This window comes from Caretta caretta, chromosome 9, assembly GCF_965140235.1.
Source record: "Caretta caretta isolate rCarCar2 chromosome 9, rCarCar1.hap1, whole genome shotgun sequence".
Classification (NCBI taxonomy): Eukaryota; Metazoa; Chordata; order Testudines; family Cheloniidae; genus Caretta; species Caretta caretta.
The window spans coordinates 6,298,369-6,321,503 of record NC_134214.1 but is presented as its reverse complement, the minus strand read 5'-3'; the positions used below and the strand labels follow the sequence as shown (position 1 = coordinate 6,321,503).

At 44.0% G+C, this 23,135-nt stretch overlaps 1 protein-coding gene across 11 annotated transcripts in view; it reads right to left on the bottom strand.

Annotated features, from left to right (window-relative positions):
- Positions 1–22,544, bottom strand: part of ARMC9 (armadillo repeat containing 9) — a 113,351-nt gene extending 90,807 nt beyond the window's left edge. For 10 of the 11 annotated variants that reach the window (XM_048864645.2, XM_048864646.2, XM_048864647.2 and 7 more), the window contains exons 1-7: positions 22,468–22,544; positions 20,485–20,572; positions 18,925–19,050; positions 15,899–16,069; positions 13,780–13,935; positions 9,920–10,012; positions 8,550–8,574 (exon numbers count right to left, since the gene is read on the bottom strand). In XM_048864645.2, coding sequence (XP_048720602.2) covers positions 8,550–8,574; positions 9,920–10,012; positions 13,780–13,935; positions 15,899–16,069; positions 18,925–19,050; positions 20,485–20,538 — 625 coding nt within the window. In that variant the 5' untranslated portion in view covers positions 20,539–20,572; positions 22,468–22,544. Of the gene's footprint in view, positions 1–8,549; positions 8,575–9,919; positions 10,013–13,779; positions 13,936–15,898; positions 16,070–18,924; positions 19,051–20,484; positions 20,573–22,446 lie in introns of all 11 variants that reach the window. The other variant, XM_075132069.1, reaches the window with a different exon arrangement.
- Positions 22,545–23,135: the final 591 nt, after the last annotated feature.

Genomic DNA, 23,135 nt, shown 5'->3' with positions numbered 1-23,135 from the left:
GAACTGATTCCTGCAAGACCCCACTCGTTATGTCCTTCCAGCATGACTGTGAACCACTGATAACTACTTTCTGGGAACGGTTTTCCAACCAGTTTTGCACCCACCTTATAGTAGCTCCGTCTAGGTTGCATTTCCCTAGTTTATTTATGATACGGTCATATGGGACAGTATCAAAAGCTTTACTAAAGTCAAGTATACCACTCAACCGCTTCCCCCCATCCACAAGGCTTGTTACCCTGTCAAAGAAAGCTATCAGATTGGTTTGACACGATTTGTTTTTGACAAATCCATGCTGACTGTTACTTATCACCTTATTATCTTCTAGATGTTTGCAAACTGATTGCTTAATTATTTGCTCCATTATCTTTCCAGGTACAGAAGTTAAGTTGACTGGTCTGTAATTCCCTGGGTTGTCCTTATTTCCCTTTTTATAGATGGGCACTATATTTGCCTTTTTCCAGTCCTCTGGAATCTCTCCCGTCTTCCATGACTTCTCAAAGATAATTGCTAATGGCTCAGATATCTCCTCAGTCAGCTCCTTGAGTATTCTAGGATGCATTTCATCAGGCCCTGGTAACTTGAAGATATCTAATTTGTCCAAGTAATTTTAACTTGTTCTTGCCCTATTTTAGCCTCTTCTGATCCGACCTCATTTTCACTGGCATTCACTACATTAGACGTCCAATCACCACCAACCTTCTGGGTGAAAACCGAAACAAAGAAGTCATTAAACACCTCTACCTTTTCCACATTTTCTGTTATTATTCACCCCTCTCCCCACATTGAGTAATGGGCCTAACCTGTCCTTGGTCTTCCTTGTGCTTCTGATGTATTTGTAGAATATTGTCTTGTTACACTTTATGTCTCTAGCTGATTTGATCTCGTTCTTTGCCTTGACCTTTCTAATTTTGTCCCTACATACTTGTGTCGTTTGTTTATATTCATCCTTTGTAATTTGACCTAGTTTCTACTTCTTTTAGGACTCTTTTTTGATTTTTAGATCATTGAAGATCTCCTGGTTAAGCCAGGGTGCCCTCTTGCCATACTCCCTGTCTTTTCTATGCAGTGGGATGGTTTACTCTTGTGCCCTTAATAATGTCTCTTTGAAAAACTGCCAACTGTCTTCTATTGTTTTTCCCCGTAGACTTGCTTCCCATGGGATCATACCTGCCAACTCCTTGAGTTTACTAAAATCTGCCTTCTTGAAATCCATTATCTTTATTTTGCTGTTTTCCCTCCTACCATTCCTTAGAACCATGAACTCTATCACTTCAGGATCACTTTCACCCAAACTGCCTTCCACTTTCAAATTCTCAACCAGTTCCTCTCTATTTGTCAAAATCAAATCTAGAACAGCCTCTCCCCTGGTAGTTGTCTCCACCTTCTGAAATAAAAAATTTCTCCAATACATTCCAAGAACTTATTGGATAATCCGTGCCCTGCTGTGATATTTTCCCAACAGATGTCTGGGTAATTAAAAACTTCGAAATGGACAAAACTTCAAAATAACAACACGGTAAGCAAACTTACAGAGGGAATCTAATTACACAATTGCCTAAACTATAAAATATTCATAGAATTACAAAAATGTAGGGCTGGAAGGGCCCTCGAGAAGCCATCAAGTCCAGCCCCCACACGTTGAGGCAGGACAAAAAAAAAACCTAGACCATCCCGGACAGGTGTGTTTGTCCACCCTGTTCTTAACCTCCAATGATGGAGATTCCTATTTAAGACCATTTCCATTGGACATATCCAAAGACAGATGTTCACACAGAGAAAACTTTGCAACATATTACTCATGAAACATATATCCACTCACTGTTCATTTGCTTTTCGTAAGTTTGATGGGGAACATTTTCAGTGATGAGAATAACTCTTGGAACTCTTGCATCCGATGAAGTGAGCTGTAGCTCACGAAAGCTCATGCTCAAATAAATTGGTTAGTCTCTAAGGTGCCACAAGTATTCCTTTTCTTTTTGCAAAGACAGACTAACATGGCTGTTACTCTGAAACCTATCTTGGAACTATGGTCAGCAGGAAAAACTACACACCCAAATGCCTGTACATCCCACGGAACGTATTTAAGCATCTCAACATTTAAGAATTCTTTCCACACATGCAGACCACACGATGCTACAGAAATTTTATTTTATACACTTTGCACTGTGCTGCTTTGTATTATCCGTAGATCTCATTTTTTAGGAATTAACCATTGTCATCTGCTGAAAGGTTTACTAGCTTTCAAACTAGGAACCTGGACATCTTGGTAGCCTTCCAAGTTCAGTTGTTTTTGTTTTTCATCTGTCAAACTAAATCTCCATTTCAGAAGGCCCCACATAGTCTTCACATCACAGAATAAAACACAATACATCATAAGAAAAATCTATGCTATGAGGTTATAAAAATGGATTCATGGGTGTGAACCTTGCCACCGTTTTTGTCAACAGGAAATACAAAAGAAAGCTGCTAGTCAATCTCCAAAGATGCTATTTCCTCAATTTTCCTTTAAGTACCCAGGATACAAGCAAAACCTGGGGGCCATAGATGCTGACTTTTCGTTTTCCCTGGGGGTACTCCACCCCCCCCTCTGTCCTGAGGCCACACCCCCATGCCACCCCTTCCCCCAAGGCCCCGACTCTTCCCGCCCCTACTCTGCTCCACCTCTTTCTGTTCCCACTCCATCCCCTCCCCGAGGCCCCCACCCATTTGCTGCTCTCCGCCCCACTTGAGCCGCTGATCAGCTCTTTGGAGGCATCACTGAACAGCTGTTTGGCGGCACCCCTGATTAGCTGATCACGGGTGCCGCCAAACAGCTGTGTCTGGTAGGTTCTGAGCACCCACTGTTTTTTTTCTGTGGTGCTCCAGCCCTGGAGCACCTACAGAGTCAGTGCCTATTCCTGGGGCTTTGCTTGTACAGCACCAACATTTTGTAGTTCTTCAGATCTGCCTAATCAAACAAAAAACCTACAGGGGAAGTTGTAAGGTAAGCACACCACCCAGACAGCTTTTAAAACCATACAGGTAAAAAAAGTCTTGTGGCAAACAGGTGAGGAGCCAGAGCATCCAGTAGGTTAATCAGGAAAGGTAAACGCTCTAAACTCTCCAGTACATCCTCCAGAGTATTTACACCATCTCGTCTAACCTCAAAGTGCTTCAGCATGTCAGAGACTAATGACTGGCAACGGTTTACAAAAGGCTGTGTTCAGAACTCTTTGCCATGCTACATTTCATTCATGTGTCCCTTATTAATTTTGTTTGCATTTCTACTTCATTGATAAAGCAAACACTCACTCATGTCTCCAACAGTGAGCCTGTACTATGGATCTCACTGTGAGTCTTCTGCAGGAGATTTTGGAAGCACATCACAAAGCTCACACCTCAGACCCAATTCCCTTTAGATGAGGCAGGCCTCAGACAATCTTTTTTAAAGTCTAAACAGACCTAAATTGTAAGGAATAAAACAGAGCTACATATTAAGGCCTGAAACTGCCATCAGAGCTACACAGGCACACCCATGCAGACTCATAGCCAAAGTCAGGAGAACAAATTAATATTTCAGAAAGGAGTAATTTCCTCAGTACTCTCACTTTTGGAAAAGTACAAGCTAGAAAGATGCCTCTATTACTTAATAAAATCAAATGCAACACAGAACACAAAATAATGAAGCAAATGACGGAAACGTCCAACATTAGAAGACAAACCTCATTTGTTTTAATAAACCAAATTAGCAGAATACAAAAAATAAATCCTCAGAGTAAAATAAACCAACATAATATAAGAGAACATAGGGAAAATGTTCAGAAGCAACTAAGTTTCATTTTCTGAAGTGACTTAAGCACTCAGGTGCTTAAGACCCACTGACATTCAGGGAAACCTAGGCTCCACTCCCTTAGGGTATGTCTGCATTGCACCTGGGAGTGAGCCTCCCAACCCGGATCCACAGACTTGTGCTAACAGAACTTACACTAATGCGCTAAAAGTAGCTGTGTAGAGGCTGCTTTTGTGAGGCACTGTATCTCAAAATAGCACCCCAAAACCCCCATATTCACCGCTATGATGATATGTTTTGTACAAAGTATGCCTTGTGAGGTATCATTTGGAAAATTATAATCTGTTGAGCATCATTGTTCTGTCAAAATGTTATGTATCATTAGGAGATTTTGCTACATGTTTGCTACTGAAACATGTTAAGAGTCTGGGAAACACCCAGAGACTAGCTCTTCAGTAGCACTCTAGGAGTGACCAACACCCAGCCAGGTGTCAGAGTACCATCACCAGCCATGCACCAGCAGGAGAGTTGAAAACAAGAGATTTACAATTCACACACAAGACAGTTGCTGGAGCACGTACACCATAGGGCTGCCTAAGCCCCAGGATACAGCAAGGATCTTTCCAGCACCTGGAGGAGAGTATAAATAAGGGACAACGACATTACCATGTCACCTCTTCTCCCTCACGTACACTGAATGTAATAAGTTCTTTTGGAAGATTTGTAGTGGGGGGGAGTGGTTTCCAGTTAGCACAGACTGCTGTAACTTTTTGCATAAGAGAAACCATCCACTTCAAATTTGACTTAGCTTGATAAAGTTTAGGAATTAGACTGGGATTTTATCTTTTATTTAGAGCTGTCAAGTGATTAAAAAAATTAATCAGGATTAATCGCACTGTTAAACAATGATAGAATACCATTTATTTTAATATTTTTGGATGTTTTCTATATTTTAAAATATATTTATTTCAATTACAACACAGAATACAAAGTGTACAGTGCTCACTTGATATTTATTTTTGATTACAAACACTTGCACTGTAAAAAAGAAACTTCAATTCACCATGCTGAAGTACTGTAGTGCAATCTCTTTATCATGGAAGTTGAACTTACAAATGTAGAATTATGTAAAAAAGAATAACTGCACTTAACAATAAAACAATGTAAAACTGTAGAGCCTACAAGTCACTCAGTCCTACCTCTTGTTCAGCCAGTCACTCAGACAAACAAGCATTCACTGTTGGGAGAGGACAGGGAAGGGGGGAAGTAAGCAATGATTTGTGCAGGAGGAGGTTCTGGGAGGACAAGGGGTACCGATGTGTTGGGGGGGGAGCAAGCAATGACTTGGCACAGGACAAGGGTGAGGAAGGTGTTTTGCTGCTGCTTCTGGAAGGGTAGTTTCTAGTACTGGGCTCATCAGGCTCACCTCCTTTTACTGAGCTAGGTGGGCTCCCTTCAGCTAAGTGAGTCCTTCTTTGCAAGGGAGGGTGGATTTTACCTCGGGGACTCATCATACTGCAGGGGAGGAGAGGCTGGTACAGGGAGGCTGAGCTCACCAGGCCCATGTTCTCTATGGGGTACCTCCGGAGCAAACAGCCCGTTAAAGGGAATGGGGCACAATGCAGGGGGGTTGGTCCCAGGAGTGAGGGGCCAGCTGGGAACAATAGGGCCCGGGCTGGCTAGGGTGCCGATACGTCCTGTTTTGGCCAGGACAGTCCCCATTTCCAGCTCTGTCCCTGACGTCCTTACTTCTTTGCCAAACCTGGTTATTCGTCCTGGCTGCAAGGCAGAGCAGAGAGAGGTGGCTGCCCGGGGATCAGCTAAAGGCAGCACTGCCCAGAAGCAGGAAAGTGGAGAAATTTGCTGCTGGCAGGCAGTGCTGGCTTCAGAGCTGACCCCTGGGCGGTGCAGAGCTTGAGTCAGCGGAGTGGGTGGGGGAGAGGATCAGCCTCAGCTTAGGGGGCGTGGAGCTCGCGGCGGGGAGGCTCGGGCGAGCCCCTGGCGGTCCTGTTCTTACTTTAAAAACGCCGGGATGAGAACCAGGTTACTTTCTCTAGCCTCTTTTCTTCCCGCCCTCTGGTGGCGGCTTGTGTTACTGCGTCTGACCAGACAGGCTCTCCAAAGCAGCTCATGCTCCCCTCCCGCCCAGAGGGTCTGCGATTAACCCACATTAAAAAAATTAACACGTTAATCCTGCTCTGCATTAATTGCACACGTTAACGGCAGTTAATTTGACAGCCCTAATTTTATTTCTTTTTGCAATCAATTCTGAATTTCTATGCCTATACCACTTATAAGTCTCTTAGAACCTATCTTTCTATAGTTAACAAACTTATTTCAGTGTTTTACCTAAGCCAGTGCATTTTTGGCTGAAGTCTGGGGAGTCTACTCAGGTTATAAAGGCTGGTGCATATCTGTACCCTTTGATGGCATGACAAACTAATGAGCTTACTCTGACCTAGGGGGTCTTGAGCAGTGTCAGGCGCATTTTTGGGGTGCAAGGCTGGGACTAGGGATATATGAGTGTCGCCCTATATGTAACTCAAGAATGGCTTGGCATAGCACTCTGGAATATGTCCAGGGATGACCTATGTGCTAGAGGCTGGGGTGAGTGAGCAGAGTGGCCACTCACACAGCAAGGCAGGGCATAGGGCACACCAGACCAGAGAGTTAAGGGTGCACAACCATCCAACAGTCCAGATTGTACCCCGGGCAGGTCATAGCATTGACGCTGTAATTTGACCTCCATCTTAGACTCTTAAGCCCACCTCCTCCTTGAGAGGACCTTGAGAGCCCAAACTCCAGCCTGAGCCACAATGTCTACACAGTTATCTGTAGCACACTAGCGCAAACCCTGGTAAACCAAGTCTGTTAACCCAGGCTCGCTCCCAGATGCAATGTAGACATACACTCGGGTGCTTCTGAACATTTATAAACAAAATATGACAAGAAAATTACTCCAAAATTAACACATTTTTATCAGGGTTAAACCAATTGGTTCAATATTAGGAATCTAAAGGAAAAAACCTGAAGGGGAATTAAAGACAATAAAACTCATTGTTTCTCTGCAAACCCCTGCAACTTCCAGAATAACTGACTTAAGATTTGAGAGCAGAGGATCTATATATATACAGCTATAAACACATACTGGAGAGGAATTCTAGGAAAACTGTATCTAATCAGGATATCAACTTAATCTAACTTCATAGAATCATAGAATATCAGGGTTGAAAGGGACCCCTGAAGGTCATCTAGTCCAACCCCCTGCTCGAAGCAGGACCAATTCCCAGTTAAATCATCCCAGCCAGGGCTTTGTCAAGCCTGACCTTAAAAACCTCTAAGGAAGGAGATTCTACCACCTCCCTAGGTAACGCATTCCAGTGTTTCACCACCCTCTTAGTGAAAAAGTTTTTCCTAATATCCAATCTAAACCTCCCCCACTGCAGCTTGAGACCATTACTCCTCGTTCTGTCATCTGCTACCATTGAGAACAGTCTAGAGCCATCCTCTTTGGAACCCCCTTTCAGGTAGTTGAAAGCAGCTATCAAATCCCCCCTCATTCTTCTCTTCTGCAGGCTAAACAATCCCAGCTCCCTCAGCCTCTCCTCAAAAGTCATGTGTTCTAGACCCTAATCATTTTTGTTGCCCTTCGCTGGACTCTCTCCAATTTATCCACATCCTTCTTGTAGTGTGGGGCCCAAAACTGGACACAGTACTCCAGATGAGGCCTCACCAATGTCGAATAGAGGGGAACGATCACGTCCCTCGATCTGCTCGCTATGCCCCTACTTATACATCCCAAAATGCCATTGGCCTTCTTGGCAACAAGGGCACACTGCTGACTCATATCCAGCTTCTCGTCCACTGTCACCCCTAGGTCCTTTTCCGCAGAACTGCTGCCTAGCCATTCGGTCCCTAGTCTGTAGCGGTGCATTGGATTCTTCCATCCTAAGTGCAGGACCCTGCACTTATCCTTATTGAACCTCATCAGATTTCTTTTGGCCCAATCCTCCAATTTGTCTAGGTCCTTCTGTATCCTATCCCTCCCCTCCAGCGTATCTACCACTCCTCCCAGTTTAGTATCATCTGCAAATTTGCTGAGAGTGCAATCCACACCATCCTCCAGATCATTTATGAAGATATTGAACAAAACCGGCCCCAGGACCGACCCTTGGGGCACTCCACTTGACACCGGCTGCCAACTAGACATGGAGCCATTGATCACTACCCGTTGAGCCCGACAATCTAGCCAGCTTTCTACCCACCTTATAGTGCATTCATCCAGCCCATACTTCCTTAACTTGCTGACAAGAATACTGTGGGAGACCGTGTCAAAAGCTTTGCTAAAGTCAAGAAACAATACATCCACTGCTTTCCCTTCATCCACAGAACCAGTAATCTCATCATAAAAGGCAATTAGTCAGGCATGACCTTGCCTTGGTGAATCCATGCTGGCTGTTCCTGATCTTGTATCTAATCAGAATAGCTTAAATATGCACCTTTTACCAAATCCTCCATATGATCTGTTTTTAAGTAAAAATGTCACTAAAAACAAGCTGGAAATACAACCTCTGCCATTAGGCCCTTTGGCAAACTGCCTCTGGAATGTCCCACTGACTTCAATGCAGTCCTTCCTAGAAGAAGTTGTAGGATTGGGGCCTTAATTTTAAGCCATTTTTTGCCCAATTTCATTAGCTTTCCTCTCACCCTAGGCCTATCCTCCTCTCACAGTTACAGCTGCTGGTAGTATAAACCTTCCCTAGCAAATCTGATCATTTACCTTTGCTGCAGTGTCCATTCTCCTTCTGTAGTAAGAGAGAGAGTAGTTCAGGAAAACATATCTCCATTTAAGGGGTATTCAGGATAGGGACATAGACCAATGGACTGAATCAGTATGGCCCAATCAAGTCCAGTGTCCCTACTGCTTCTGGCATTACTGCCTAATGCTTTGGGGGAAAAGAAAAACCCCACAAAGCACCTAGCCTGATGTGTAATGTTGCACAGAAACATGAGAGAGCCTCTTTTCTTATTCCTGCAGACATCATTTTATGCTCTGAAGCATGAGTTTTGATAACACTAATCTTAGCATGCAGACACCAGGAAAAGGCTTCAAACTCATGTTATAAAACAAAAACTGTATCAAATATGAACTGATGACATAAGCTGTGCAACTGGTTTATAGAAAGAAATGTTTCCTACCAAAGAAACTCATAGAACTCAGTCATGAGTCAGCCTATGCACCCATGCAGAGGAAGAAGCAAGCATAAGATGCCCACTTACTCCTCTGTGTGGGCTTGCCACATGAAGAGTCATAACATGGGCAGTGATCACAGCTCTCCATCCAGCCAAGCAGGCAGAGAGTGAAGGGGCATTACCAGAACAGAAGGGGCATTACCTCCATGCCCCCACTACAAGGACCAGTGGAGCCACGTTGGTTTGCTGGGGGAAAGGAAGCTGTACTAGGAAAAGGGATGGTGCAACTCATGTTCACTGAAGCTAGGATTTGTAGAGTCATAATTTGGTCCCTGTTTTGTTCCTGAGGCTACGCAACTAGGTGCTGCCCCTTACGAAAGGCTGAGAGGTACCAGTCTAGCCATGAGTGAACTGTGCTGAGCAAAAATAGGGCCAGTAATCTTGTCAGACCTCTGTTACTATGCAGATTAGGCCTCCCACTGCGGCTTAAATGATGCTGCTAGAGAAATGATGATGCTCTTTTAAATAAAATAAAGCATGTAGCATAATTTGTTTAGTAAAATAATTATCTCTGGGACTCCTGAAAGCTCTGAAAATATTCCACTGAAGTGGGCTTCCGAGAAAGACCGAGGATTTACTGGTTGCCCAGAGAGAGGTCACGTCAGAATTGTGCCTCAGACAATGATATACTATCCACATTATATTAAATAATGATGATCTGGTAAACAAGCAGGTTAGTAGGTACCAAATATTTAGACTGCTGTCCTAACATTTGGTATAACTTTTTTTAAAACGACTTTTCTGAATGTGGTGTGTCAACATTTCCCAGGGTAAGTAATACAACTTAGTAACATTACGGTGATTACACAGCAAACAAGCAGCATGCTGCTTCAATAAAATTACTATAAAAAGGGCAGTCTAATTTAATGATCTTTAAAACATTTTTCAAAAGGATACATATAAAGTGAGAAGCCTTGGGGCATGACTGGCTTTGAGAGTCAGAGACAGGAACTTTTCCAACCTCGTCTTTAACTCCGGCATCCAAGAATCCTTGAAAAGAAAAAACAAAAAATTACAGCTGGAGTCATAGCAACTTCCAGCAGCAAGCAACACAGCCAGCACTGCAGTGAAAAATTGTGCCTCTAATGGTATGAAAGCTAGCCTGCTTGATGAGTGGCTCATACGCATGCAAGAAAATGACAAGTCAACTCAACGATAATCCTAAACATTTCATGTATAATATTTTATTTTTATTTTATTATTTAGTCATATATAATATTTTATTTCAATTTTAAAATAGCTACCCAAAAATAGACATACTGAATGTGCATGGAACACAAGGCATTAAGTTGCAAAAATGAAAACAAATCAGGCCAAAAAATTAAAGCCGAATGAGAAAAGTTCATTTATTTGTAATGGAACATAAAAATGAACCCTTGCTAATTCTTCAGCTTTAATGAACAAAGCTATAGAAATCATCGTATTAATTTTTCATAGTTGACTCAGTCTGGAATTTAAGTTTACGTTTTGTCATTAGACTATCAAAGGCCATGGCCTTACGTCAGTGAATCAGAATACAACATTTCTATTAGAGGTTTGGATTCCAAGAACTTGTAAGAAAATTGGACTAATCCACGAATCATCCGCTGTTTGGAATGAAGTTTTCTTTCTGACAGATACATCTTCCCCTAAACACCAGAAAACATAGTGAATCGGGGGGAAAAAAAAACAGTCTTTGTTTCTTAAAAATTCCATACCAACTATCCATTTCCTCAGTCATCACCCTCCATCAATCGGGTTTCTGCTTGCTGAAAAGGTACCTAACAGGTGAACAGCTGATATTTTTCAACAAGCAGCAAAAACTTCCTGAGATTTGCTATTCTGTGTGTTCAGAGCTGCTCTTACATCTCAAGTTTCCCTGGGTTTCACCAGGTTGGAAACGATACAGGATTCACATTTGCCAGGTTTGCGAGTCTGAACTCAAGACAATGATGCACCATTGAATACTATACAGTATTGCCAGGTATACAATATGTGCTTACATACCTTTCGGCCTATCACATTTCAATATATCTCACACCAGAGGCAATATGCGGGGGTGCATGTAGGGTCACATGACCCCCTCAGGTTGCTGTGAGCACCAAGCTGCCCTTGCAGGGCTCAGAGTGAACTGACCCTGTGGCCCCACAAGAAGCCCATGGCCGGGTGCTGTATGAAATGCCACAGAGGCCCAATGCACCCCCTTCAGCTCCTGGCCCTTTACCGCAGCTCAGCGGGCCTCTCCAAAGCTTGCTCTGCTCAGCCTGCTGGGGGGAGGAGGGCTCTGTTCTTCTCACACTACGCCCGACTAGTTTCCAGCTTGCTCGGCTCCTCACCCCGGCAGCCAGACCCAGGTGGGAAGCGGAGGGAGCGGGACAGAGCCATTTCTGCCGGGTGAGGATGGCCACTCCAGGTCACTGCTTCTGTGCAGCATGCGAGAGCCCGGCTGGGAAGGCAGTGGCAGGGGTCCGCACAGCAAGTAACGCTAGCGGGGCGAAAACAGCAGCCCCGGGTCAAGCACGGGAGGGGGCTGGAGCGTGGTCGTTGGAGAAAGCACCGGGAACAGGTTCCCTGTGCTCAACCAGAATAGGGGCATTGCTCATTCTCCTCTCCCTGCTGAGGTATCCATGAGGGTGTGGAAGCTCTAGGGAAAAATTTTATTGCTGTGAGGTCCCCGCCCAGGGCCCAGGCTGGCCCAGCAACTCATGCTCCCCACTCTTGCGGCCCCAGCCCCCAAAAGCCAGCGTAATTGGCTGCCCTGGCTCAGGGAAGTGAGGCTGGAAGGTTCCTCTATCCAGAGGCAACGCACTGGGCATTCACTTGCCCCCCCAACCTTTAAATTGGGCCCTCCTGCTCTTAACACTTACATGTCGCCTCTGCGAGCACTTTAGACAATACATTTAGTCCTTTTCCAGAACAATAGGATTCTATTTAAAAAAAATCTGGTCTCTATCATTAACAATACTTAGTGACTCTTTTTTGTTTTTGTTTGTTTTAACTTTGGAATTGAGCAACTGACTTGTTTTCAAGGAGGCATGTGAATTGTATGATTCCACAGAAGCTGTGAGTGACTAAGCATTAAGATCTTGGACAGTGAGATCCTGGAGATAAATGAAATGTTTCTCCTAGAATAGCATGCAAAAAGGCTGCTGAACAGAATTCAGAAAGTAATCAGATCCCATCTCTGAAACCAACTAGCCCTTTGCCTTTTCTCATTATTTGCAGCAAGTCCAAAAGGAAGCGGCAGAATGTTCCTTTTCTGGTTTCAACCTGACTTAGCAGTGGATAGCGAGTTGCCAAATGCATGCAGTCTGCCCAAGGGTCAAGCCAGCACCACTAGCGTCATCTAGACATCCTTTCCTAACCATCAAGCTGGGCAGGTACCTGGAAGTGGGTTTACATATAGGCTGTCTCCCCGCACCCCCTCTATTAAGTCAATAGGGTAATTGCTGTAAAAGCTCCAAACTAAAAGAGATGCAGAAAGATCAAATCTACCCATGAGGTTTAACCCTAATCCCATTCTTATTTTCTTCCCACCTTGCCTCTGCAGTGACAGAAGATGTAAATTCTGAAACAGCCATACAAGGGCAAAGGCCAAACATGTCTAGCTGACAAAGCACTCTCAGGAACGACACGGGTATGACAAAGTTGTTAAACATAGCTACAGAGTCTCAATTTTTTGGAAAGGAAGTTCAATATAATGCTGCTAGAAAAGTCATAGGAAATGTTGGGGGACAGCTGCATTATCATCATTTACTGGAGGGAGGACTACTTATGAAATAGAGTTTTCCCTCTTCTCCCCATTCACTAAGGAGGCTTGGGTTCGTTTCTCAAAATGTATTTCCAACAGGCTCCTTACACATAAGCCATGTCTACACTACCACTTATAAAGAATCCGGTGGCACCTTAAAGAGGAACAGATTTATTTGAGCATAAGCTTTCGTGGGTAAAAACCTCACTTCTTCAGATGCATGGCATAGAAGTGAGGTTTTTACCCACGAAAACTTATGCTCAAATAAATCGGTTAGTCTTTAAGGTGCCACCGGACTCCTTGGTGTTTTTGTGGATACAGACTAACACCGCTACCCCCGATACTTGACTACCACTTTTGTCTCTCAGGGGTCTGAAAAAAACAAACAAACAAAACACCACACCCCTGAGCAACATAAGGTTAGCCAGCATAAGAGGCAGTGTGCACAGCGCTACGATGGCGGGAGAGCTTCTCCGGCTAACACAGCTACCGGCCCTCGTTGAGGTGGTTTTATGAGGTCTACAGGAGAGTTCTCTCCCATTGGCATGGAGCGGCTACACAAGCTGTCTTACAGAGGCGCAGCTGTATCAGTGTGCTACTGTAAGCTCGCTAGTGTAGACATGGCCTCAGTTATCAGGCTTTTCACTGAGCTTTGGGACCCAGAAACAGTGGGTTTTGTCGGGCAGCAACGCAAAAGTAGTATGAAACATAGATCAGTGTTCCCACATTGTTCCCCACAGGTATCTGCATTTCAGAGGCAAGTGGGACAGTGATCCTATTTATGAACACACCATCTGTAAAACACTTTGGGATCATTCAGTACACAAGCCTATGTAAGTGACTGGAAAACATTACTACGTTATTAACAGCGCTTATACTGCATCTCACCACAAATATCCTTTTTATGGTTTACAATTTTGGCAGAAGGAAAAAATAAAAAGCATTACCATACTAAACAGTACTCAGCATCCATCCACCCTGTGAGAAAAATCATTATTAACAAAATCTGTGCAAAACAAATATTTACCTGAAAGAGTTCTTTAAATGATGGGTGGACCATGGGGTTGGGAACAAAAGGCAAAGCATAAAAGGGGAGGAATTCTGTGGTCTGGCTCAGTGCAGCCCCTTTCGTCTCCAGGTATGTTTTAAAGTGAGAAATCCTTTCATCAAAGTCAGCTTTGTCCTAAGAAACAAAGAAACAGGCGTCATTATTTAGAAGACAACTTCAATGGGTGTTTAAGGGGGCTGGCAGCTACAAGTGAAGACGAAATTCAACATCAAGCACTAATTCTCCATCCCACAGTACCTGCTGACCAAGTACGGCTAAGTGCTTCTCAGTGGCCAGCCCAGGGAACAGCACTCAGTCTAGCTAGTCAGAGAGCATTTCACCTGGTCACTTATCCAAAAGGAAAAGGCAGAAGGGTTCTTCCATGTTAGGACAACGGAGCCAAGAGAAATAAGGAGGGCCACTTGCTTTATGAGCAAAACAGTCTTGAGCACTTGGAGCAGATTTCTGCAGGTCAAGTGCCATATCCGCATTCAGCAAGTGGAGAGGAAGTCACTACTTGATTTTAAACATGTTAAATAAGCCATCTCTTGTATCTCTGGCAAGCATGGTATAGTGAAAGCCACACAGGAACAAAATCAATGGGTCAAAAAATCATCCTCAATATCACATGGAATATATTTTGCTGGTAGATATTTATTTCATAAACTGCTTTAAAAAGAAGCATTGTGCTAAACCTAGAAGAGATAACTGTTGATTAAAAAACACAAACATTTTTACTAACAATCATTCTCACTTAAGCCACTAAACACCACATTAGTTACTGACAGAATTTTTAAAATATAATTTACTTTTCATGGACTTCTCTCAGATTGATTGGACAATTAAAAATAAAAAAATAAAAAAAGACTACTCAGTTTCATCTGCTGGCTGCTTGCACCATTGCACTTGTGCATTGTTTAGAATAGATCATACACAGTGCCTGAGACTATTTGGGGATGTCTACACTACAAACACACACCCATGGCGGACCCACGTCAGCCGACTCAGGCACATGGGGCTTGAATTACGGGGCTGTTTTATTGCGATCCCAGAGTCCAGGCTCCAGCCAAAGCCTGAGTCAGCTGATACGGGCTGGTTTGGGTGTTCAATTGCAGTGTAAACATACCCTTTGCTTTTTATACATTTTTTCCAGATGAATATATTTTAAATTCTTGGGAACATCTCTATTAGAATTAAGCATTTTTTAAACACTTACATTTCAGATCAAATTTTACCTGACAGTGTCCAGTCATAACAAAGCAGAGAAGAAACAAGAGAGAACGCAAAGGCTCACACAGTGGGACATTTATTCTAGCAGATACCAATTCTCACCTATTAAACACTGTGGACAGCTTTGTTAACACTAGGTGGCCCATTTAAACTGACCTTTCACAATCTGATGTGCTACTTTTCCATTGTGTAGTTACTATACATTCCCCTGAAGCTATTCCTATTATAAAGTATCATTACTAGGGTCCAAAATAAATTAATTCTACTATATTATGGTGAGGTACTACATAGTTAAGGTTAAAAATGATGTTTACAATACAAAACTGGATTTCGGACCACATTCTAAAAGCTGCAGAAAAGGTCATCTGAACCCAAAATAACAGAAATGGTAGATGAAGCTAAAAAAAGACTTTTTTCACCAAAAAAAAATTGAGGTGTCAATCAATCTTGAAATATGGAAGTTTGACATAATGAGGTGCTTTTCCTGTTTGGTAGATTCTGTTCATTAATTTGGTGGTCATATCTTATTTGCCTTGTAGGTTACTGAATGTCCACTGGAATAAAATAAACTCCCATGAATTCAAGGGCAAGATTTTAAAGGTAGACCTCCTTTTGAACTCTTTGGAACTTGACAGTACTCAGCACCTTATAGGATCAGGTTCAAATGAATAATTTCATCTCCACACTTCACTAGCTCAAGGGTCTGCTTTCAAGACAAACTCAAATATAGCCTGCTGTTGAAGGAATGGATTTGCCTGGGAATACCTAAAGACCAATCCATTCTAATCCATTTTGTTTTGGCAAACACCAAGGTTGGAGAAGATACACACAAAAATCAAACTAAGTCCAAACTGAAAAGCAAACCTACAGGCTTGCCCACGGAGTGCTTCAAGAGGTAGATGGCAAAGTGGATGTGAAGATAAAATTCCAGCTTCTGGGCAAGAGGCTCATTGTCTCGGAGTGAAGAGGAAATATGCTCCTCCCAAAGTTCAAAGAAAACTTTCTGCTCTCCATCTTCAAATGCTGTAAGCAGATCCTTCTGCAAAGAAGAAGAGAGTTCATTCAACCCCACATATAGATGGGCAACATTTTCAAAAGTACCTGACTTAGAAGCTTAAGTTCCATTTAAATCCATTTAAATCTCTTAGCTTTTTTGAAAATTTTACCCAAAGCCTCTCACAATTAGATACAATTAGAGCGCGGTCACAGCACTGAGAGATCACCAAGGAATCAATGCCTGCGTGGCAGACACAAAACCCACTTCAACGGGCTTCTGATCTTGTGACTTCAGCCAATGCAAGTGTGTCTGCATCTTATTAAACTTGCCCCCTCCTCAGATATGGCTCTTTTCATTCATTTTCTTTTTTGGTAGCTTCTCCTTCAGGGGTTTGTTTTTCTTAACATCAGCCTCTCTTGTCACTTCTATAGAAGTGATCCACAAATGTATATGTCCCCGGACTTTCTCTCTGACTCTCCTTATCCCCCAGCTATCTTCATGTCTTCACTATCAGCTCCTGGCTGTATGGTAACTACCCACTATGAAATATTTCTAAATATTAGAGCAGGGGTAGGCAACCTATAGCATGCGTGCCAAAGGGAGCACAGGAGCTGATTTTCAGTGGCACTCACACTGCCCGGGTCCTGGCTACCAGTCTGGGGGGCTCTGCATTTTAATTTAATTTTAAATGAAGCTTCTTAAACATTTTAAAAACCTTGTTTACTTTACATACAACAATAGTTTACTTATATATTATAGACTTATAGAAAGAGACCTTCTAAAAATGTTAAAATGTATTACTAGCACGTGAAACCTTAAATTAGAGAGAATAAATGAATGAAGACGACTTGGGACACCACTTCTGAAAGAACAGGAGTACGTGTGGCACCTTAGAGACTAACACATTTATTAGAGCATAAGCTTTCGTGGGCTACAGCCCACTTCATTGGATGCATAGAATGGAACATATAGTAAGAAGATATACATACATACAGAGAACATGAAAAGGTGGAAGGAGTCACACCAACTGTAAGAGGCTAATTAATTAAGATGAGCTAAGGTGCCACAAGTACTCCTGTTCTTTTTGCGGATACAGACTAACATGGCTGCTACCCTGAAACCTGTCACTTCTGAAAGGTTGCTGATCCCTGTACTAGAGTCCTCTGTTTTTGATGTACACTCACCTTACCTTAGACCCCCTACCCTACTACAATTAGAAACCTTGGGAGTCATCCTAGATTCCAAAATTGCCCGTATCTCTCTGCTCTCCCTGATGAATAAATTTGTCTATCCCCACCTCTAGAACACAACTTAGCTAGAATTCACCCTTACCATCTCCCAGTCTCTGAAAAATAATCCACATTCATGGTTCAATTACTCCTCATCACAATTAATTCAATTTATGGTCTTCTTAAATCCTTATTTACCAAACCTCAGAGAGTTCAGAACACTGCAAGCCTCTCTCTTGTTCTAGAAAACTCAGTCATAACAACCTCTTTCCTCTATCACCTTCACTGGTTTCCCAGCCATCTCCAGATCCAATTAAAAAAATGCCCTCCTGGTTTTCAAAATTATTTGTTAACTTCCTTCATTAAACCTCTTGGCCTTCACATTATCCTACACCTCCACTCACCCACTCTGCTTCTTCTTCATCTCCTTACCATAACCCTCCAAGGTTGGGAGGCCTTCACATTATTTCCGTTGTCCTATCTCACTCAAAAAAATAATAATAATCACACCTTAAAATCTCTCTGTAAGATGGATATGAAACTCTGCCCAACTTTCACTCACTCCTCATCATTTATCCTTCCCCTTTCCTTCTCTAACTATGATTAGTGTGCAAAAAAATAATACGGGGGGTACAGGAAGAAACATTAGATCTAGACGTATCAGTTTATCCATGTCTTCATAATAATGAGGTAGAGTCCCAGGAGCAGAGGGAGTACATAATTCCTGGGTATATTTTAATAAGTTAACATGATGGATGGATGTATTTTGTTTTGTAAAGTGTGCCTATCCTATATTCTAGAGCACATTTACAGATAATTTTATCCAGAAACATTCAGAATGTTTCAAAATATTAACAACATCATCCTCCCAACCATTTGGAATAACAACTTTGCAACAACCCACTCCTACCCTCCTCATCAACTTGAGACATAACATGACCATCAAGGCCTGTAGCCAGACCATAGTGTCTCGTGATTTTGAGTGCCTCAGCTTTGGGCATCCTATTTGACTTGTCTTAAAGATGCCTGGTTTAATGAAGGTGGGAGTTCAGTAGCGGAGCATGGAAAAAAGCAGATGTTTTGACTCGCTGGCAATTCCGAAAACACAGGAAAGGAGTTCAATGTTGGTCAAACCAAAATGAAACATTTTCCAAATATTGAAACAAATTAAAAATTAAATTAGAGAATTTTGGAACAAAAAGTCATTTTGAACTGAAAAAAATCTAAACGTTTTGATTTTTTCAGAATTTCTTTTTTTTTAAAACCCCAAAATAATTTCACAAAATTGACTGGAATTCATGAAACATTTAGGTGTTGCTGACTCATCATTATTTGCCAAACAAAAGTTTTGTATGAAAAGTTTCACACAGCTCTACTGAAAATCAGACACTTCCAATGAGAGTCAATCTGGAAACCCAAAAACTGAGCCACCCAAATTCATGAGTCGCATTTGAAAATTTAGACCTTGAGCTCTGTAGGACTCTGGCTCCTGATGGGGTGAATTTCAGCTGAGATTCTTTCACTGAAAATACCCTGCTATCAGCCTACTCCTGTTTAAACCAAAAGTTAGCTTAAGCATTTCAGATTATTTCAACTGATGTAATAGTACAGTGCTCTCTACCTGTTCTGATCATTAGCTAGTCAAACCAAATATAAAAGATTTGTTACCTGGATAATCAAAGCCTTTGAGTCTCTCAAGGAACCACCTGCTGTTTTAGGTAATGGCTTCCCTTTTATTTTACATTCCTTTGTAAACGTTTTCACTGTGTCTTCAAACTCTGCAAAGTCTAAATACTAAAGACACAAGAACACACATAGATAACAAACTCTTAAGCTTTTTAATGTTTAAAACAGTGACCAATAAATAGGCAAACTTATTTACAGATTTGCTACAAAGCTTTACTATAGTCAGTTGATTTTTTTTAAATCAAGAAAGGCAACTAATAACCAGTAATGCAACAGTTTTTTTAAGCTTGGTTGAACAGATAATTACAAGAAAGTTATGTGACTAACACTTTCTGAAGGTATCATCATCTACAGGTAATGGGACCTCTAGCTTCAAGAGAATCAGACAAACGTTGTGGCTGAATTTTAAAAGATCTGAGAATTTTACCATCACTCATAATATCTTAACTTAAGCAAACCACATTCTTCAGGCCAAGCTGCAAAAGGTCCAGAAAGATTTCTCCCTCCTCCATCCAAAATGTACAAAACTAGCCACATTACAGGTTTTGGGGAGATTTGCCTGCCTCTGAAATATCAGCCAGTGTTAGAGGCAGGACACACATTTGGATGTACCAACAATCTGGTGCGTCCAATTATGGAAAATCCTGTGTTTGGCTTTACCATTTCATGAGAAATTCATAAAGTACAAATATAGACTAAAAACTGTTGGTATGAAAGTGTAAAAATAGAGAAACCAAATCACAAGAGTGGAGCCTCTGTCACCAGAGTAAGGAGAAAAGATATGTCAATTACGTGATGAAGCAAGTTGTATGTACTGTTTGTGGCACAGGGCTAAACAGGTGGCTGTACCACAGCAAAGCCTTAACTTAAAACTAATTTAAAAGAGAAAATTCTTATCTGTGTTATTGATACCGAGAAGATTAAAATTTAAATAATGTATGTTGATGTTTCACCATTCATGCTGTTTTCTTGTTTGTTACATTTTGGATATACCCCAATCCTATAAAGACTTATACACGTTATTCAACTTCATACACTGCAAATAGTCCCAGTGAAGGCAACGGCACTAATCACAGTGCATAATGTTAAGTATATATTTTAACTCTTTGTAGGATCAGAGCCTCACGTTAGACAATAACAGGGGACTGGTACATTTCACTTTCTAATTCTCAGGTACTAATATATTTGGTCTGTGAGTCTAACACCACAGCGAAGGATTAAACAAATGCTTTTCAATGTTTATTTTAAAAATTTCATTAACACAATTCTATTTATATTATGTTTTGCAAATCCTTTTTAAAATGAAACCTTTTGGGTCCAAAGTTACTTGATAGTGTTCCTTTAACTAAGGTCCTGATTTTGCAATGAGCTCCATGCAAGCAGTGAATGCCCCATCAGTGGGACTCCATGCAGCTGCAAGCATCTACTCACATAGAGTAATGGCAGCATCAATGCCTAACAGTTACAAATTTGCCCCTTCCCCCATCCCTAAATGCAGGCACCAGATGATTTCTTCTTTTTTATTCCGTAGTAAACATCTACCTCTTTCACCAGCCCAAGTAACTCGGCTTCATAAGCTAGGATGTCTCCCATCATTAAAGGTTACTGCTGAATCTCACTGAAGACAGACCTACAAGTCATCAAAACACATTGAATTATTAACACCACTAGTTATCTATCATTCACACGTTATCTATCAGAGTGTTTCCCAAACACTGGGTAATGGCCCAGGGGGTCACCAGAAGGTTCTAGATGGGTTGCAGGCCCAATGCAGAGGGGAGGCCCCAGGAATGGGGGTTCGTGGAGAAAGCGCCCATCCCCCCAGTCATCAGGAAGCAGAGGCTCCTGTCTCCTGGAGCTTGGCCTGGCTCCCCACTCCAGGCATTGAGACCTGGTACACAGGGTTGCACCGCCACTGATTTGGCTCAGCCAAACCTGAGCGTCACTGAAACCCTGTGTGCCAGGTCCCAAAGCCAGGAGCAAGGAGCTGAGCCCAGCTTCATGGGACAGAAAGTGCCACCATGGGCTGAGTGCCTGAGTGCAGGACAAGCTTGCTCTCCAACCAACCAATCCACCCACCACCACCCCGCAGCCTCCCTTCTGGACCAGGCCATGATTAGGATTGTGGTAATGGGATGGAGGATGATGCTGTGGCAGGGTTGCTGGAACAATTTTTATAGTGGGGGTGCTGAGAGCTGTTGAACCAAACTATAAATCGTGTGAATAATAGAAACCACTTCAAGCCAGTGGACCCCCGCCCCGCACTGCAACCACTTCAAGTTGCAGCGTTTCCTGCTCCCCTAGTTCCAGCATCTATGGGCTTTGGGGTGACCTGTCAATGCCCCATTGGCAAGGCAAGAAGGAGGTAGCAGACGGGAAGGAAAAGGATGTTGGCCTATGATTTTCGCCCCCAGCCCCGCCATGAATTTGGACACTGGGTGGGTCGCATAAAAAGATAAAGTACAGTTGGTGGGTCACTTTAATAAAAAGTTTGGGAACACTGGTCCACCTTATTTCCAGTAATGCTCCAAAAAGGAATTCTGTAAATACATCTTCTTGGTGCTCCATATTTCAGCCCCAATCCTGCAAAGAACCAGCTAGCCCATCTCCTTGGAGACCCATTGACTCCAATGGAGAGTCTCACAAATGCAGGGATATGCCTGGCCAGCGCGTTAGCAGATTGGGGGCCTAAATCTCCATTAAAGACCTTCATACGAAATTAGATCAGTTTACATCAGCACAGCAGGTTCAACCGGAAACTAGCCGGTGCTAGTAAATCAACATCACCAACGATAAATGGGGGCATAAGAACATAGGTGGCGGTTTTGCCAATGGCACAATAGTGAGAATCTTTATTGGTTCCTGTTGTACAAAACGTAAATGTGTGCGCGCGCAGGGAAAAGCACGGATGCCGTAGCCGGCTGCTAATGGAAGAGTAAAGCCTGATTGAATATTCTAGGCTGGCTGGGCGTGCGGTCACCTGCGGCCAGCGACGCTGTGGTGCCAGCCTTGACCGCTGGTGCTGATGACCCACAAAGCAGAATATGAGCTAGACCCCCCCCCCCGTACCCCTCAGCCTGGCCATTATTAGCCACCCCCTTTCCCACAGGCAGGGCCGCGGAGCTGGAGCCTGGGAAGAGACTGGACGGAGGAGCGGGGAGAGAAGCGGGGGAGAAGCCCCATTTCTGCTGCACCCCCAGTTTGGCTAAGGGCTGGGCTTGATCCTTCCGGGGGAGGGAGGGAAGGAAGGGGAGCCCCCCCCCCTACAGCCACCCCACCCCACCCCACGTGGGGAACCCCTCGCCACTAAGGCTGGGGGGGGAATCCCCATCACAGCCACCCACCCCAGGGCAGGCAGGCTGACCCACATCCCCAGAATGGGGGGGCCCTCCCATTAATCCCACCCAGGATGGGTGGGGGAAGCCCCCTCCCCAAGAGCTGGTGGGGGGAGCCCGCCCGGGGCGGGCCGTCCCCCCATCCCTGCAGGCGGGGAGGTCTCGCTACCCGGGGGCCGGAGGCTCCTACCTGCTCCGCTTCGGGTCCCACCAGGCCGCTCCCCGGCCCGCTGCGGCGTTGCCTGGCAACGGCAGCTCCCCCTCCCGCGCTGAGGCCGGGGTCACGTGATACCGCGCAGCCAATCTGGAGGTAGGGGGCGTGGGCCGGGATCATGTGACAGAGAGGGGCCGGGGCGAGAGTGGGCTGGACGCTTGTGGCCGGGGGGGCTCCCCCGCCCCGCGCAGCTCCCCCTAGCCGAGGGGGGCGGGGGAGCGCCGGGCCGGGCACCGCCTGTCCCAACCGGGTGTACAGCGCCTAGCACGGCCGAGCCGGGGGGTTCAGTGGCGCCCGGCGCTGCCCGTGTGCGCAGCCCCGCCCTCAGACCTGACCGACTGGACAACTCGCGGGAGGGGAGGGGGGGGGGGGGGGCAGCTGAGGAGAGGGGAAGGGACGTGCCCCAGGCTACACAGCTGGCCGGCTGGGAAGAGAATCCGAGGGGCGGGTCTCACCCCCAGGTCGGTGCCCCTCCCCGCCCCCCGGTGCTGGCCCAGCGCTTCTGAAACTCGAGCCATTCGGAAACAGGCCCTTCGCATTACCCCGCATGGTGAGCAAGAGCCCCCATTGTACAGAGGGGGGAAACTGAGGCAGAGAGGAAGCAAAGGGCTGTGTGCAGGGTCACTTCTGAGAAGGGAACCAGG